The sequence below is a fragment of the Coregonus lavaretus genome, assembly GCF_964263955.1.
Source record: "Coregonus lavaretus genome assembly, chromosome: 1".
In the NCBI taxonomy this organism is placed as follows: domain Eukaryota; kingdom Metazoa; phylum Chordata; class Actinopteri; order Salmoniformes; family Salmonidae; genus Coregonus; species Coregonus lavaretus.
This window is the reverse complement of record NC_139988.1, coordinates 89275534-89290770: the sequence shown is the minus strand read 5'-3', so window position 1 is coordinate 89290770 and position 15237 is coordinate 89275534. Positions and strand designations below refer to the sequence as shown.

Sequence of the window (15237 nt, the reverse complement as noted above, 5' to 3'; positions counted from 1 at the left end):
ATCTCCCCTGGAAAGATGCGTCTAGACGTTATTTCCTCATGCTTCTAGCTTAGCATTTGATTTGCAACAGTGGGGGGTTTGGCATAACTTTGCTTCCTGCCTCTATGAGCTGTGCAACAATGGTGCCGTTTTTTTTTTTTTGGGTGATCTCTACTGTACCATAGAAAATGAACGTGTCCAGACAAGACTGACAGCTTCTCTGAGCCAGATTCATACATCAGCCTAATTGTGGATATATCCAAAGAAATGGCAATAAAAATAGTTTGCACATAGTTTACAGTAATTCCAGTTGCCTAATAAACCAGACCCTGATACTATGGTTACACAGTCTAAGATTAATGCCATATAATTTTTTTGAAAATTTCCTCTCACAAGCCAGAATGTTGAATACAATTTCATTTGAACTTACTGTACCGGTTGTCTGTACGGTTGGTTCTTTTGTAGGTAAAATTGAGAAAAAATATCCCCAGGAAAGTATTATTAAACAGTCTTTTCAAACACCCCATAATGACAAAGCAAAAAAAATTTTTACGGAAATATCACATTTACATAAGTATTCAGACCCTTTACTCAGTACTTTGTTGAAGCACCTTTGGCAGCGATTACAGCATCGAGTCAACTTGGGTATGACGCTACAAGTTTGGCATATCTGTATTTGGGGAGTTTCTCCCATTCTTCTCTGCAGATCCTCTCAAGCTCTGTCAGGTTGGATGGGGAGCGTTGCTGCACAGCTATTTTCAGGTCTCTCCAGAGATGTTCGATCGGGTTCAAGTCCAGGCTTTGGCTGGGCCACTCAAGGACATTCAGAGACTTGTCCCGAAGCCACTCCTGCGTTGTCTTGGCTGTGTGCTTAGCGTCGTTGTCCTGTTGGAAGGTGAACCTTCACCCCTGTCTGATGTCCTGAGCGCTCTGGAGCAGGTTTTCATCAAGGATCTCTCTGTACTTTGCTCCGTTCATCTTTGCCTCGATCCTGACTAGTTTCCCAGTCCCTGCCACTGAAAAACATCCCCACAGCATGATGCTGCCACCACCATGCTTCACCGTAGGGATGGTGCCAGGTTTCCTCCAGACGTGGCGCTTGGCATTCAGGCCAAAGAGTTCACTCTTCGTTTCATCAGACCAGATCATCTTGTTTCTCATGGTCTGAGAGTCTTTAGGTGCCTTTTGGCAAACTCCAAGCGGGCTGTCATGTGGCTTTTACTGAGGAGTGGCTTCCATCTGGCCACTCTACCATAAAGGCCTGATAGGTGGAGTGCTGCAGAGATTGTTGTCTTTCTGGAAGGTTCTCCCATCTCCACAGAGGAACTCTAGAGCTCTGTCAGAGTGACCTTCGGGTTCTTGGTCACCTCCCTGACCAAGGCCCTTCTCCCCCGATTGCTCAGTTTGGCCGGGCGGCCAGCTCTAGGAAGAGTGTTGGTGGTTCTAAACTTCTTCCATTTCAGAATGATGGAGGCCACTGTGTTCTTGGGGACCTTCAATGCTGCAAAAAAATGTTGGGACCCTTCCCCAGATCTGTGCCTCGACACAATCCTGCCTCGGTTCATGATTGGACATGATGATTGGACATGATTTGGAAAAGGTACACACTTGTCTATATAAAAGTCCCACAGTTGACAGTGCATGTCAGAGCAGAAACTATACCATGAAGTCCAAGGAACTGTCCGTACAGCTCCGAGATAGAATTGTGAGGAGGCATATACGTATCTGGGGAAGGGTATAAAACAATATCTAGAGTGTTGAAAGTTTGCAAGAACACAGTGGTCTCCATCATTGGGAAATTGAAAAAAATATGGAACTACCCAGACTCTGCCTAGAGCTGGCTGTCTGGGCAAACTGAGCAACTCCTTGGCTGAGATAGGAGAACCTGCCAGAAGGACAACAATCTCAACAGCACTTCACCAATCTGGGCTTTATGGGAGAGTGGCCAGACATTTACATTTTCGTCATTTAGCAGACGCTCTTATCCAGAACGACTTAGTGAGTGCATACATTATTATTTATTTATATATATTTTTTATACCCCCCGTGGGAATCAAACCCAAAACCCTGGCGTTGCAAACGCCATGCTCTACCAACTGATCTACACTCCTGAGAAAAAGGCACATGACAGCACACATGGAGTTCGCAAAAAAGAATGTGAAAGACTCAGAGCATAAGGCAAAAGATTCTGTGGTCTGATGAGAATTTTGTTTTACTCTTTGGCCTGAATGCAAAGCGCTATGTCTGGAGAAAACCAGGCACAGCTCATCACCCGTCTAACACCATCCCTACCATGAAGCATGGTGGTGGCAGCATCATGCTATAGGATTTTTTTTGTGGCAGGGACTGGGAGACTGGTAAGGATAGAGGGAACAATGAATGGAGCCAAATACAGGCAAATCCTTGATAAGAACCTGCTTCAGAGTGCAAACGACCTGAGACTGGGGGCAAAGATGTACGTTCCAACAGGACAATGACCCCAAGCATACAGCCAAAACAACGCTGGAATGGCTTCAGAACAAGAATGTGAAAGTCCTTGAGTGGCCCAGCCAAAGCCCAGACTTGAAAATCATTGAAAATCAGTGGAAAGACTTGAAGATTGCTGTTCACCGCCGCTCCCCATCTAACCTAACAGAGCTTGAGAAAATCTGCAGGTAAGAATACTGACATACTCAAGACGATTCAAAGCTTTAATTGCTGCCGAAGGTGCTTCTACAAAGTATTGAATCAGCGGTGTGAATACTTATGTCAATGTGATTTCTGTATTTAATTTTCAATACATTTCCAAAAATTTCTAAAAACCTTTTCACTTCCATTATGGGGTATTGTGTGTAGATGGGGTGAGATAAATCTATTTAATCCATTTTGAATTCAGGCTGTAACACAACAAAATGTGGAATAAGTCAAGGGGTATTAACACTTTCTGAAGTAAAACGTTTCTGTAACTGCTACTGAGAAGTTGTTGTAGTGAGTGTTCTGTTGGTTGTGTCAACAACCCACTGGCTATAGGGTGAACGCACCAATTTGTGAGTCGCTCTGGCTAAGAGCGTCTGCTAAATGACGTTAAGGTGCCCTTGAGCAAGGCACTTAACCCTAATTGCTCCTGTAAGTCGCTCTGGATAAGAGCGTCTGCTAAATGACTAAAATGTAATGTAAATGTAAATGTAATGTAATGTAAAATGAACTCTATTTTGATCCATTTGGCTATTTAATTAGGAAATAAAACTTTTGAAAGTGACTGCTTTTCATTGACATGTAGATGTAAGTGAAATTATGTATGGTTGAAATTTGGTCGTAGAAACAAAGCCCAGTAATCTCAACGTCCATAATAGCCTTATTTTCAACTTATTTTCAACATTTGTTCTCACTGGGTAGGCTACAGTTTACGCAAGCCTCCAGGACCGAATACATTTCCTTGTTGGTTTATAACACTTTTTTTTTCTTTTTTTTACCGCGCTCGTTGTCATGTTTAAATCGCAAACACATGGCTATCAAATATTTTTTTTTATAACTAAACCAAGATAGATCACACCTTGTCGTTTCCAATGGGAACAAATTAGTCCTAGTGGGCAGAACAGGCAAGGAGCGATATCCTATTCGCCTTTGCACTCCTTCTAAACAGCGCGATTTTTAAAAACTTTTGAAAAGAGTAAAGTCTACTAAACTTAGTCCACTCTGTTCATAACATATTTTAGTTTTGGGAACATAAAACTGTATTGAGATCTTCTCCCACTGCCCGTCAGTGGGCGGCCTCTCACTACCATATTTGGCAGTGAGCGGAAACGCCAACCGTATGCTTCACATGTATACACCCAGTGAAATATCTGTCTTATTGTTCTATCTGTGGGGCTATGGTTGTCCTGTAACTGCACAACTCCAAACCCAAGACCATGAAACATTGCTAGGTTAGTAAACTATACACAAGAGTTGCTGCGACTTACACAGAGAAAACGTTGACGCCAAGGCAACGTCCTTGTTTCAGATCCTTGTGATATGCACGAGGTGATCACAACCGTGAACTCGACTGCCTGCCATCAGAAAAGCCCTACTTACCCAGAACGGGAGCTTTGGTCCGCATAAGCGCTCCATGTCAAAGGGGCTTTCGGCACAACGAACGAATGACCCTTTCCCGGCGTTAACAGGTCGCTCCCTCACTTTCACCTTCGTTTGTTCTTGCACACACAGAGACACATTAGCGGAGCTCGTTGAGTTAATCTCGATTAGTGGTTTGGCTCTGCTCCAGCACAACCCTCCTTCTCCTCCTTTCACTCCAGAGTGCTGTTAGAGCGAGAATTGTCACACCGAGGTTGTACCAGCGTGTTTGAACAACATTCCCCTGAGCAGTAATAGTGGAATCGGCGGCTCGCCTTCAAAATAAAAGTCCCCCATTGAAACTGATACAAACCGATACAAATTTGTGTTAAGTGAGATCAGATGTAGTAGATGTGAGTACTTTTGGGTGTCAGGGAAAATGTATGGAGTAGAAAGTACATTATTTTCTTTAAGAATGTACTGGACTAAAAGTAAAAGTTGTCCAAAATATAAAGTACAGATACCCCCAAAAACTACTTAAGTAGTACTTTAAATTATTTTTACTTAAGTAATTTAAAACACTGACTTTGACTGTAGGAAATCACCTTTCAGTCAGTCTATTGTGTGTTTTGGACATTCATATTGCACTGTACAGCCTTACCTACGGATGTTGCACCCATGAAATGTCAGGTCTGCAATAAGAGCTGAACGCTAATATTTGTGTAATCTCTGTGGGTGTCACTGAGAAACTTATTTTGTTGAATTTATATAACAACATTTCAACCTTGTTTGGCATTATATAGTCCAATTGCGGCATGATTCCAGTATTTCTATACATTCGCATCAGTTTCAATTGGGGACTTTATTTTGAAGGCGAATTGCCGATTCCACTATTGCTGCTCACGCTAATGGTGTTCATAACACACTGGTTGACGTTGTCATGATGACATGACTGATTCTCCCACTCCCTGACTGTAGCCTAGGCCCCGCCCACCCACCAACCCCACCAACCCACCAACCCACCACATACACACACACACACACACACACACACACACACACACACACACACACACACGCAGTAAACCATATCAGTATATCTCTGCAAGTAAAAGTCTCAGTTAACTCAGTTCATATAGGGCCAGTGTCATCATTGAAAGGTGTGTGTCAAAGACCATAGAATATCAAATAGAATAGAATAGAATAGAATAGAGTCAATCAATGTACAGTTGGAAAATCCTATAAGGTACCATCACTAGGGCCCTGCGGTTCTTTTAGGAGGCCTGCTCTGTTTGAAATAGCTTTTATGGTTGTTTAGTGTTGTCGGTTGAGCAAGGACATATGTTCTCTCTCTCCCTTCCTCTCTCTCTATCTCCATTTTGTGGTTTGGCTCGCTGGGTTAGACAAGGTCACTCACTGAGCAGTGTTGTATTCTGGTTTATTCAATGTTTGTAAATATTATTTCTGGCAGAATCTCTCTGTCTTTCTCTTTCTCTCTCTCTCTCTCTCTCTCTCTCTCTCTCTCTCTCTCTCTCTCTCTCTCTCTCTCTCTCTCTCTCTCTCTCTCTCTCTCTCTCTCTCTCTCTCTCGCTCTCTCTCTCTCTCTCTCTCTCTCTCTCTCTCTCTCTCTCTCTCTCTCTCTCTCTCTCTCTCTCTCTCTCTCTCTCTCTCTCTCTCTCGCTCTCTCTCTCTCTCTCTCTCTCTCTCTCTCTCTCTCTCTCTCTCTCTCTCTCTCTCTCTCTCTCTCTCTCTCTCTCTCTCTCTCTCTCTCTCTCTCTCTCTCTCTCTCTCTGTCTGTCTCTCTCGCTTTCTGTCTCTCAATTCAATTCAATTCAATTTAAGGGCTTTATTGGCATGGGAAACGTATGTTAACATTGCCAAAGCAAGTGAAGTAGATAGTAAACAAAAGTGAAATAAACATAAATATTAAACAGTAAACATTACACTCAGAAGTTCCAAAAGAATAAAGACATTTCAAATGTCATATTATGTATATACAGTTGAAGTCAGAAGTTTACATACACCTTAACCAAATACATTTAAACTCAGTTTTTCACAAATCCTGACATTTAATCCTAGTAAAAAATCCCTGTTTTAGGTCAGTTAGGATCACCACTTTATTTTAAGAATGTGAAATGTCAGAATAATAGTAGAGAGAATGATCTATTTCAGCTTTATTTCTTTCATCACATTCCCAGTGGGTCAGAAGTTTACATACACTCAATTAGTATTTGGTAGCATTGCCTTTAAATTGTTTAACTTGGGTCACACGTTTCGGGTAGCCTTCCACAAGCTTCCCACAATAAGTAGGGTGAATTTTGGCCCATTCCTCCTGACAGAGCTGGTGTAACTGAGTCAGCTTTGTAGGCCTCCTTGCTCGCACACGCTTTTTTCATTTCTGCCCACACATTTTCTATAGGATTGAGGTCAGGGATTTGTGATGGCCACTCCAATACCTTGACTTTGTTGTCCTTAAGCCATTTTGCCACAACTTTGGAAGTATGCTTGGGTCATTGTCCATTGGAAGACCCATTTGCGACCAAGCTTTAACTTCCTGACTGATGTCTTGAGATGTTGCTTCAATATATCCACATAATTTTCCTTCCTCATGATGCTATCAATTTTTGTGAAGTGCACCAGTCCCTCCTGCAGCAAAGCACCCCCACAGCATGATGCTGCCACCCCCGTGCTTCCTCCGAACATAACGATGGTCATTATGGGCAAACAGTTCTATTTTTGTTTCATTAGACCAGAGGATATTTCTCCAAAAAGTACGATCTTTGTCCCCATGTGCAGTTGCAAACCATAGTCTGCTTTTTTATGGCGGTTTTGGAGCAGTGGCTTCTTCCTTGCTGAGCGGCCTTTCAGATTATGTCGATATAGGACTCGTTTTACTGTAAATATAGATACTTTTGTACCCGTTTCCTCCAGCATCTTCACAAGGTGCTTTGCTGTTGTTCTGGGATTGATTTACACTTTTCGCACCAAAGTACGTTCATCTCTAGGAGACAGAACGCATCTCCTTCCTGAACGGTATTTTTATTTTATTTTATTTCACCTTTATTTAACCAGGTAAACCAGTTGAGAACAAGTTCTCATTTACAACTGCTACCTGGCCAAGATAAAGCAAAGCAGTGCGATAAAAACAACAACACAGAGTTACATATGGGGTATAACAAAACAAAGTCAAAAATACAACAGAAATACATATATATACAGTGTGTGCAAATTTAGCAAGTTATGGAGGTAAGGCAATAAAATAGGCTATAGTGCAAAATAATTACAATTAGTATTAACACTGGAATGATAGATGTGCAAGAGATGATGTGCAAATAGAGATACTGGGGTACAAATGAGCAAAATAAATAACAATATAGGGATGAGGTAGTTGGGCGGGCTAATTTCAGATGGGCTGTGTACAGGTGCAGTGATCGGTAAGGTGCTCTGACAACTGATGCTTAAAGTTAGTGAGGGAGATAAGTGTCTCCAGCTTCAGAGATTTTTGCAATTTGTTCCAGTCATTGGCAGCAGAGAACTGGAAGGAATTGCGGCCAAAGGAGGTGTTGGCTTTGGGGATGACCAGTGAGATATACCCGCTGGAGCGCAGACTACGGGTGGGTGTTGCTATGGTGACCAATGAGCTAAGATAAGGCGGGGATTTGCCTAGCAGTGATTTATAGATGGCCTGGAGCCAGTGGGTTTGGCGACGAATATGTAGTGAGGACCAGCCAACAAGAGCGTACAGGTCACAGTGGTGGGTATTATATGGGGCTTTGGAGACAAAACGGATGGCACTGTGATAGACTACATCCAATTTGCTGAGTAGAGTGTTGGAGGCTATTTTGTAAATGACATCGCCGAAGTCAAGGATCGGTAGGATAGTCAGTTTTACGAGGGCATGTTTGGCAGCATGAGTGAAGGAGGCTTTGTTGCGAAATAGGAAACCGATTCTAGATTTAACTTTGGATTGGAGATTCTTAATGTGAGTCTGGAAGGAGAGTTTACAGTCTAACCAGACACCTAGATATTTGTAGTTGTCCACATACTCTAGGTCAGACCCGTCGAGAGTAGTGATTCTAGTCGGGTGGGCGGGTGCAAGCAGCGTTCGGTTGAAGAGCATGCATTTAGTTTTACTAGTGTTTAAGAGCAGTTGGAGGCTACTGAAGGAGTGTTGTATTGAATTGAAGCTCGTTTGGGGGTTTGTTAACACAGTGTCCAATGAAGGGCCAGTCGGCCAGATGTATACAAAATGGTGTCGTCTGCGTAGAGGTGGATCTGAGAGTCACCAGCAGCAAGAGCGACGTCATTGATATACACAGAGAAAAGAGTCGGCCCAAGAATTGAACCCTGTGGCACCCCCATAGAGACTGCCATAGGTCCAGACAACAGGCCCTCTGATTTGACACATTGAACTCTATCTAAGTAGTTGGTGAACCAGGCGAGGCAGTCATTTGAGAAACCAAGGCTATTTAGTCTGCCAATAAGAATGCGGTGGTTGACAGAGTCGAAAGCCTTGGCCAGGTCAATGAAAACGGCTGCACAGTACTGTCTATTATCGATCGCGGTTATAATATCGTTTAGGACCTTGAGCGTGGCTGAAGTGCACCCATGACCAGCTCGGAAACCGGATTGCATAGCGGAGAAGGTACGGTGGGATTCGAAATGGTCGGTGATCTGTTTGTTGACTTGGCTTTCAAAAACTTTTGAAAGGCAGGGCAGGATGGATATGGGTCTGTAACAGTTTGGATCTAGAGTGTCACCCCCTTTGAAGAGGGGGATGACCGCGGCAGCTTTCCAATCTCTGGGGATCTCAGACGTTACGAAAGAGAGGTTGAACAGGCTAGTAATAGGGGTTGCGACAATTTCGGCGGCTAGTTTTAGAAAGAAAGGGTCCAGATTGTCTAGCCCAGATGATTTGTAGGGGTCCAGATTTTGCAGCTCTTTTAGAACATCAGCTGTCTGGATTTGTGTGAAGGAGAAGCGGGGGGGGCATGGGCAAGTTGCAGCGGAGGGTGCAGAGCTGGTGGCCGGGGTAGTGGTAGCCAGGTGGAAAGCATGGCCAGCCGTGGCAAAATGCTTGTTGAAATTCTCGATTATTGTAGATTTATCGGTGGTGATAGTGTTTCCTAGCCTCAGTGCAGTGGGCAGCTGGGAGGAAGTGCTCTTATTTTCCATGGACTTTACAGTGTCCCAAAACTTTTTGGAGTTAGTGCTACAGGATGCAAATTTCTGTTTGAAAAAGTTAGCCTTTGCTTTCCTAACTGCTTGTGTATATTGGTTCCTAACTTCCCTGAAAAGTTGCATATCGCGGGGGCTATTTGATGCTAATGCAGTACGCCACAGGATGTTTTTGTGCTGGTCAAGGGCAGTCAAGTCTGAGGAGAACCAGGGGCTATATCTGTTCTTAGTTCTGTATTTTTTGAATGGGGCATGTCTATTTAAGATTGAGAGGAAATTACTTTTAAAGATATGACGGCTGCTTGGTCCCATGATGTTTATAGTTGCGTACCATTGTTTGTACAGATGAACGTGGTACCTTCAGGCATTTGGAAATTGCTCCCAAGGATAAACCAGACTTGTGGAGGTCTACAATTTTTTTTCTGAGGTCTTGGCTGATTTCTTTTGATTTTCCCATGATGTCAAGCAAAGAGGCACTGAGTTTGAAGGTAGGCCTTGAAATACATCCACAGGTACACCTCCAATTGACTCAAATGATGTCAATTAGCCTATCAGAAGCTTCTAAAGCCATAACATCATTTTCTGGAATTTTCCAAACTGTTTATACTCCCAAGTGGCGCGGTGGTCTAAGGCACTGCATCACAGTGCTAGCTGTGCCACTAGAGATCCTGGTTCGAATCCAGGCTCTGTTGTAGCCGGCTGCGACCGGGAGACCCATGGGGCGGCGCACAATTGGCCCAGGGTAGGGGTGGGAATGGCCAGCAGGGATGTAGAGCATGGTGTTTGCAACGCCCGGGTTGTGGGTTCAATTCCCATGGGGGGCCAGTATGAAAAATAAAAAAATAATGTAAGTTGCTGTAAGTTGCTCTGGATAAGAGCGTCTGCTCAATGACTAAAATATAAAATGTTTAAAGGCACAGTCAACTTAGTGTATGTAAACTTCTGACCCACTGGAATTGTGATAAAGTGAAATAATCTGTCTGTAAACAAATGTTGGAAAAATTACTTGTGTCATGCACAAAGTTGATGTCCTAACCGACTTGCCAAAACTATAGTTTGTTGACAAAAAATTTGTGGAGTGGTTGAAAAAAGAGTTTTAAAGACCTAAATGTATGTAAACTTCCGACTTCAACTGTATACAGTGTTGTAACAATGTGCAAATAGTTAAAGCACAAATGGGAAAATAAATCAACATAAATATGGGTTGTATTTACAATGGTGTTTGTTCTTCACTGCTGCCCTTTTCATGTGGCAACAGGTCACAAATCGTGTTGCTATGATGGCACACCATGGTTTTTCACCCAGTAGATAAGGGAGTTTATCAAAATTGGGTTTGTTTTCGAATTCTATGTGGATCTCTGTAATCTGAGGGAAATATGTGTCTCTAATATGGTCATACATTTGGCAGGAGGTTAGCAAGTGCAGCTCAGTTTCCACCTCATTTTGTGGGCAGTGTGCACATAGCCTGTCTTCTCTTGAGAGCCAGGTCTGCCTACGGCGGCCTTTCTCAATAGCAAGGCTATGCTCACTGAGTCTGTACATAGTCAAAGCTTTCCTTAAGTTTGGGTCAGTCACAGTGGTCAGGTATTCTGCCACTGTGTAACTCTCTGTTTAGAGCCAAACAGCATTCTAGGTTGCTCTGTTTTTTTTGTTAATTCTTTCCAATGTGTAAAGTAATTCTCTTTTTGGTTTCTCATGATTTGGTTGTGGTCTAATTGTGTTGTTGTTGTTGTTGTTGTCCTGGGGCTCTGTGGGGTCTGTTTGTGTTTGTGAACAGAGCCCCAGGACCAGCTTACTTAGGGGACTCTTCTCCAAATTCATCTCTCTGTAGGTGATGACTTTGTTATGGAAGGTTTGGGAATCGCTTCCTTTTAAGTGGTTATAGAATTTTAACGGCTCTTTTCTGATTTTGATAATTAGCGGGTATCGGCCTAATTCTGCTCTGCATGCATTTTGGTGTTTTTCGTTGTACACAGAGGATATTATTGCAGAATTCTGCATTCAGAGTCTCAATTTGGTGTTTGTCCCATTTTGTGGATTCTTGGTTGGTGAGCGGACCCCAGACCTCACAACCATAAAGGGCAATGGGTTCTATAACTGATTCAAGTATTTTTAGCCAGATCATAATTGGTATGTCAAATTTTATGTTCCTTTTGATGGCATAGAAGGCCCTTCTTGCCTTGTCTCTCAGACCGTTCACAGCTTTGTGGAAGTTACCTGTAGCGCTGATGTTTAGGCCGAGGTATGTATACTTTGTTATGTGCTCTAGGGCAACGGTGTCTAGATGGAATTTGTATTTGTGGTCCTAGCAACTGGACCTTTTTTGGAACACCATTATTTTGTCTCACTGAGATTTACTGTCAGGGCCCAGGTCTGACAGAATCTGTGCAGAAGATCTAGGTGCTGCTGTAGGCCCTCCTTGGTTGGTGACAGAAGCACCAGATCATCAGTAAACAGTAGACATTTGACTTCACATTCTAGTAGGGTGAGCTGGGTGCTGCAGACTGTTCTAGTGCCCTCACCAATTTGTCGATATATATGTTGAAGAGGGTGGGGCTTAAGCTGCATCCCTGTCTCAACCCCATGTCCCTGTGGAAAGAAATGTGTGTGGTTTTTGCCAATTTTAACCACACACTTGTTGTTTGTGTACATAGATTTTATAATGTCGTAGTTTTTCCCCCAACCCCACTTTCCATCAATTTGTATAGCAGACCCTCAAGCAAATTGAGTCAAAAGCTTTTTTGAAATCAACAAAGCATAAAATACTTTGCCTTTGTTTTGGTTTGTTTGTTTGTCAATTAGGTTGTGCAGGGTGAATACGTGGTCTGTCGTACGGTAATTTGGTAAAAAGGAAATGAACAAGTCTGAACAAGTCACTGAGGAAATGAACAAGTCTGCTGGTAATGATAAATGCAGAGGATTTTCCCATGGTAGTTATTGGGGTCAAATTTGTCTCCACTTTTGTGGATTGGGGTGATCAGTCCTTGGTTCCAAATATTGGGAAAGATGCCAGAGCTAAGGATGATGTTAAAGAGTTTAAGTATAGCTAATTGAAATGTGTGGTCTGTATATTTTATAATTTCATTGAGGATACCATCAACACCACAGGCCTTTTTGGGTTGGAGGGTTTGTATTTTGTCCTGTAGTTCATTCAATGTAATTGGAGAATCCAGTGGGTTCTGGTAGTCTTTAATAGTTGATTCTAAGATTTGTATTTGATCATGTATATTTTTTAAATCTTTATTATAGGGCAAAAAAGATTGGAGAAGTGGTTTACCCATACATCTCAGTTTTGGATAGATAGCTCTTCGTGTTGTTGTTTGTTTAGTGTTTTCCAATTTTCCAGAAGTGGTTAGAGTCTATTGATTCTTCAATTACATTGAGCTGATTTCTGACATGCTGTTTCCTTATTTTTCCGTAGTGTATTTCTGTATTTTTTTAGTGATTCACCATAGTGAAGGTGTAGGCTCAGGTTTTCTGGGTCTCTCTCTCGCTCTGTCTCTCTCTCTCTCTCTCTCTCTCTCTCTCTCTCTCTCTCTCTCTCTCTCTCTCTCTCTCTCTCTCTCTCTCTCTCTCTCTCTCTCTCTCTCTCTCTCTCTCTCTGTCTCTCACTCTCTGTCTGTCTCTCTCTGTCTCTCTCTCTCTCTGTGTGTCTCTCTCTCTCTCCTGTCTCTCACTCTCTGTCTGTCTCTCTCTGTCTCTCTCTCTCTCTGTGTGTCTCTCTCTCTCTCTCTGTCTCTCACTCTCTGTCTGTCTCTCTCTGTCTCTCTCTCTCTCTCTGTCTCTCTCTCTCTCTCTCTCTCTCTCTCTCTCTCTCTCTCTCTCTCTCTCTCTCTCTCTCTCCTCTCTCTCTCTGTCTCTCACTCTCTGTCTGTCTCTCTCTGTCTCTCTCTCTCTCTCTGTGTGTCTCTCTCTCTCTCTCTCTCTGTCTCTCACTCTCTGTCTGTCTCTCCTCTCTCTCTCTCTCTCTCTCTGTGTGTGTGTCTCTCTCTCTCTCTCTGTCTCCCTCTCTCTATCCCGTATACCTGTCAGTCATGTGAGTGTGTTTGAAAGAAAAGTTGGCAAATCTACTCCTCTTCAAACCCTGCTTGTTCGGTGGGTTTATTTTGTAGTTATTTTTCACAGCTCTACTTTTTTTATCCTGAGGCTGTCAATAGTGCCAGTGCTAGACAGACACACGCAGCCAGGAGGCATTCTAAACAGAATTAGAATGCCCCCTGCATTCTAAACAGGCTGAAAGCCTCTTTACGTGGAAACTCACAGAGCCTTTGATGACCAACGACAACTCACATAGTAAATATTCTCCCGTCAGACTGACACAAGGAATTTACACACTTTGTCTACACACTACACACTTGTCTACACACTCAGAAGGCGTACGCACGCACACAAGTACAGAGGAGGCCATTTTTATCAGGTTTTTGTTTGGCAGACCTCATTTTTGTAGTGACATTAGTCAATATTGTCTCATGTAGAACTGGTAGCTTTTTCTGGAAACAGCCATGAATTTGAGAGGAACGTACATCTCCTTAACGTGGACTATCTAAGGCTGTGAGCTGTGGATGATGTTAAAAAGTATTTGTTAGTCTGATGTGATTAATAAGGAGCATACAGAGGCTGCACTTGATGAATTTATTAAATTGCTTCTTCCAATTATTAATAAACATGCACCTGTTAAGAAACTGATTGTTAAAACTTTTAAGGCTCCATGGATTGATGAGGAATTGAAAAAACTGTATGGTTGAAAGAGACGGGGCAAAAGGAGTGGCTAATAAGTCTTGTTGCACATCTGACTGCACATCTGACTGGCTGACTACCGCAAATTGAGAAACAATGTGACTAAACTCAACAAAAAGAAGAAGAAACTATATTATGAAGCCAAGATCAATAATATAAAGAATGAAGGGGATTTTTTTTGTCACACTTTAAATTAAATTAAATTATGGTCAGAAAGACAAATTCAACCCCATCTTTCATCGAATCAGATGGCTTATTCATCACAAGACCATTTGATGTTGCCAATTATTTTAATGATCACTTCATTGGAAAAGTGGGCAAACTTAGGCAGGAAAATGCCAACAATGAACAGTAAGCCATCGTACTCATGCATAAAAAAACAAATAATGAAAGAAAAGCATTGTAGGTTTGAATTTTGTAAAGTTAGTGTGGGAGAGGTGGAAAGATTATTGTCATCGATCAGTAATGACAAACCTCCTGGTATTGACAACTTAGATGGAAAGCTACTGAGGATGGTAGCTGACTCTATAGCCACTCCTATCTGTCATGTATTTAATCTGAGCCTAGAGGAAAGTCTTTGTCCTCAGGCCTGGTGGGAAGCCAAAGTCATTCCGCTACCCAAGAGTGGTAAAGCGGCCTTTACTGGTTCTAACAGCAGACCTATCAGCTTGCTTTCAGCTCTTAGCAAACTGTTGGAAAGAATTGTGTTTGACCAAAGACAATGCTATTTCTCTGTAAAGAAATTAACAACAGACTTTCAGCATGCTTATAGTGAAGGGCACTCAACATGTACTGCACTGACACAAATGACTGATGATTGGTTGAAATACATTGATAATAAGAAGATTGTGGGAGCTGTACTGTTAGATTTCAGTGCAGCCTTTGACATTATTGACCATAACCTGTTGTTGAGAAAACGTATGTGTTATGGCTTTTCAACCTCTGCCATATTGTGGATTCAGAGGTAATGAAGTCACTGAAACCCTTAACAAAGAGTTGCAGTCTGTTTTGGAATTGGGTGGCCACTAATAAACTGGTCCTGAACATCTCTAAAACAAAGAGCATCGTATTTGGTACAAATCATTCCCTAAGTTCTAGAACTCAGCTGAATCTGGAAAATGAATGGTGTGGCTTTTGAACAAGTTGAGGAGACTAAATTACTTGGTGTTACCTTGGATTGTAAACTGTCATGGTCAAAATATATAGATTTAATGATTGTAAAGATGGGGAGAGTTCTGTCCGTAAGAAAGAGATGCTCTGCTTTTTTGACATGACACACTCCAAAAAGCAAGTTCTGCAGGCTCTAGTTTT

The 15237-nt window shown here is 42.4% G+C and overlaps 1 protein-coding gene across 1 annotated transcript in view; it reads right to left on the bottom strand.

The window, feature by feature from the left end:
* LOC311100588 (ATP-binding cassette sub-family C member 3-like) overlaps positions 1-4247 on the bottom strand; it is a 65357-nt gene extending 61110 nt beyond the window's left edge. The window contains exon 1 of the mRNA XM_084141510.1: positions 4033-4247. Coding sequence (XP_083997636.1) covers positions 4033-4068 — 36 coding nt within the window. The 5' untranslated portion in view covers positions 4069-4247. The remainder of the gene's footprint in view (positions 1-4032) is intronic.
* Between the last annotated feature and the right edge of the window lie 10990 nt (positions 4248-15237).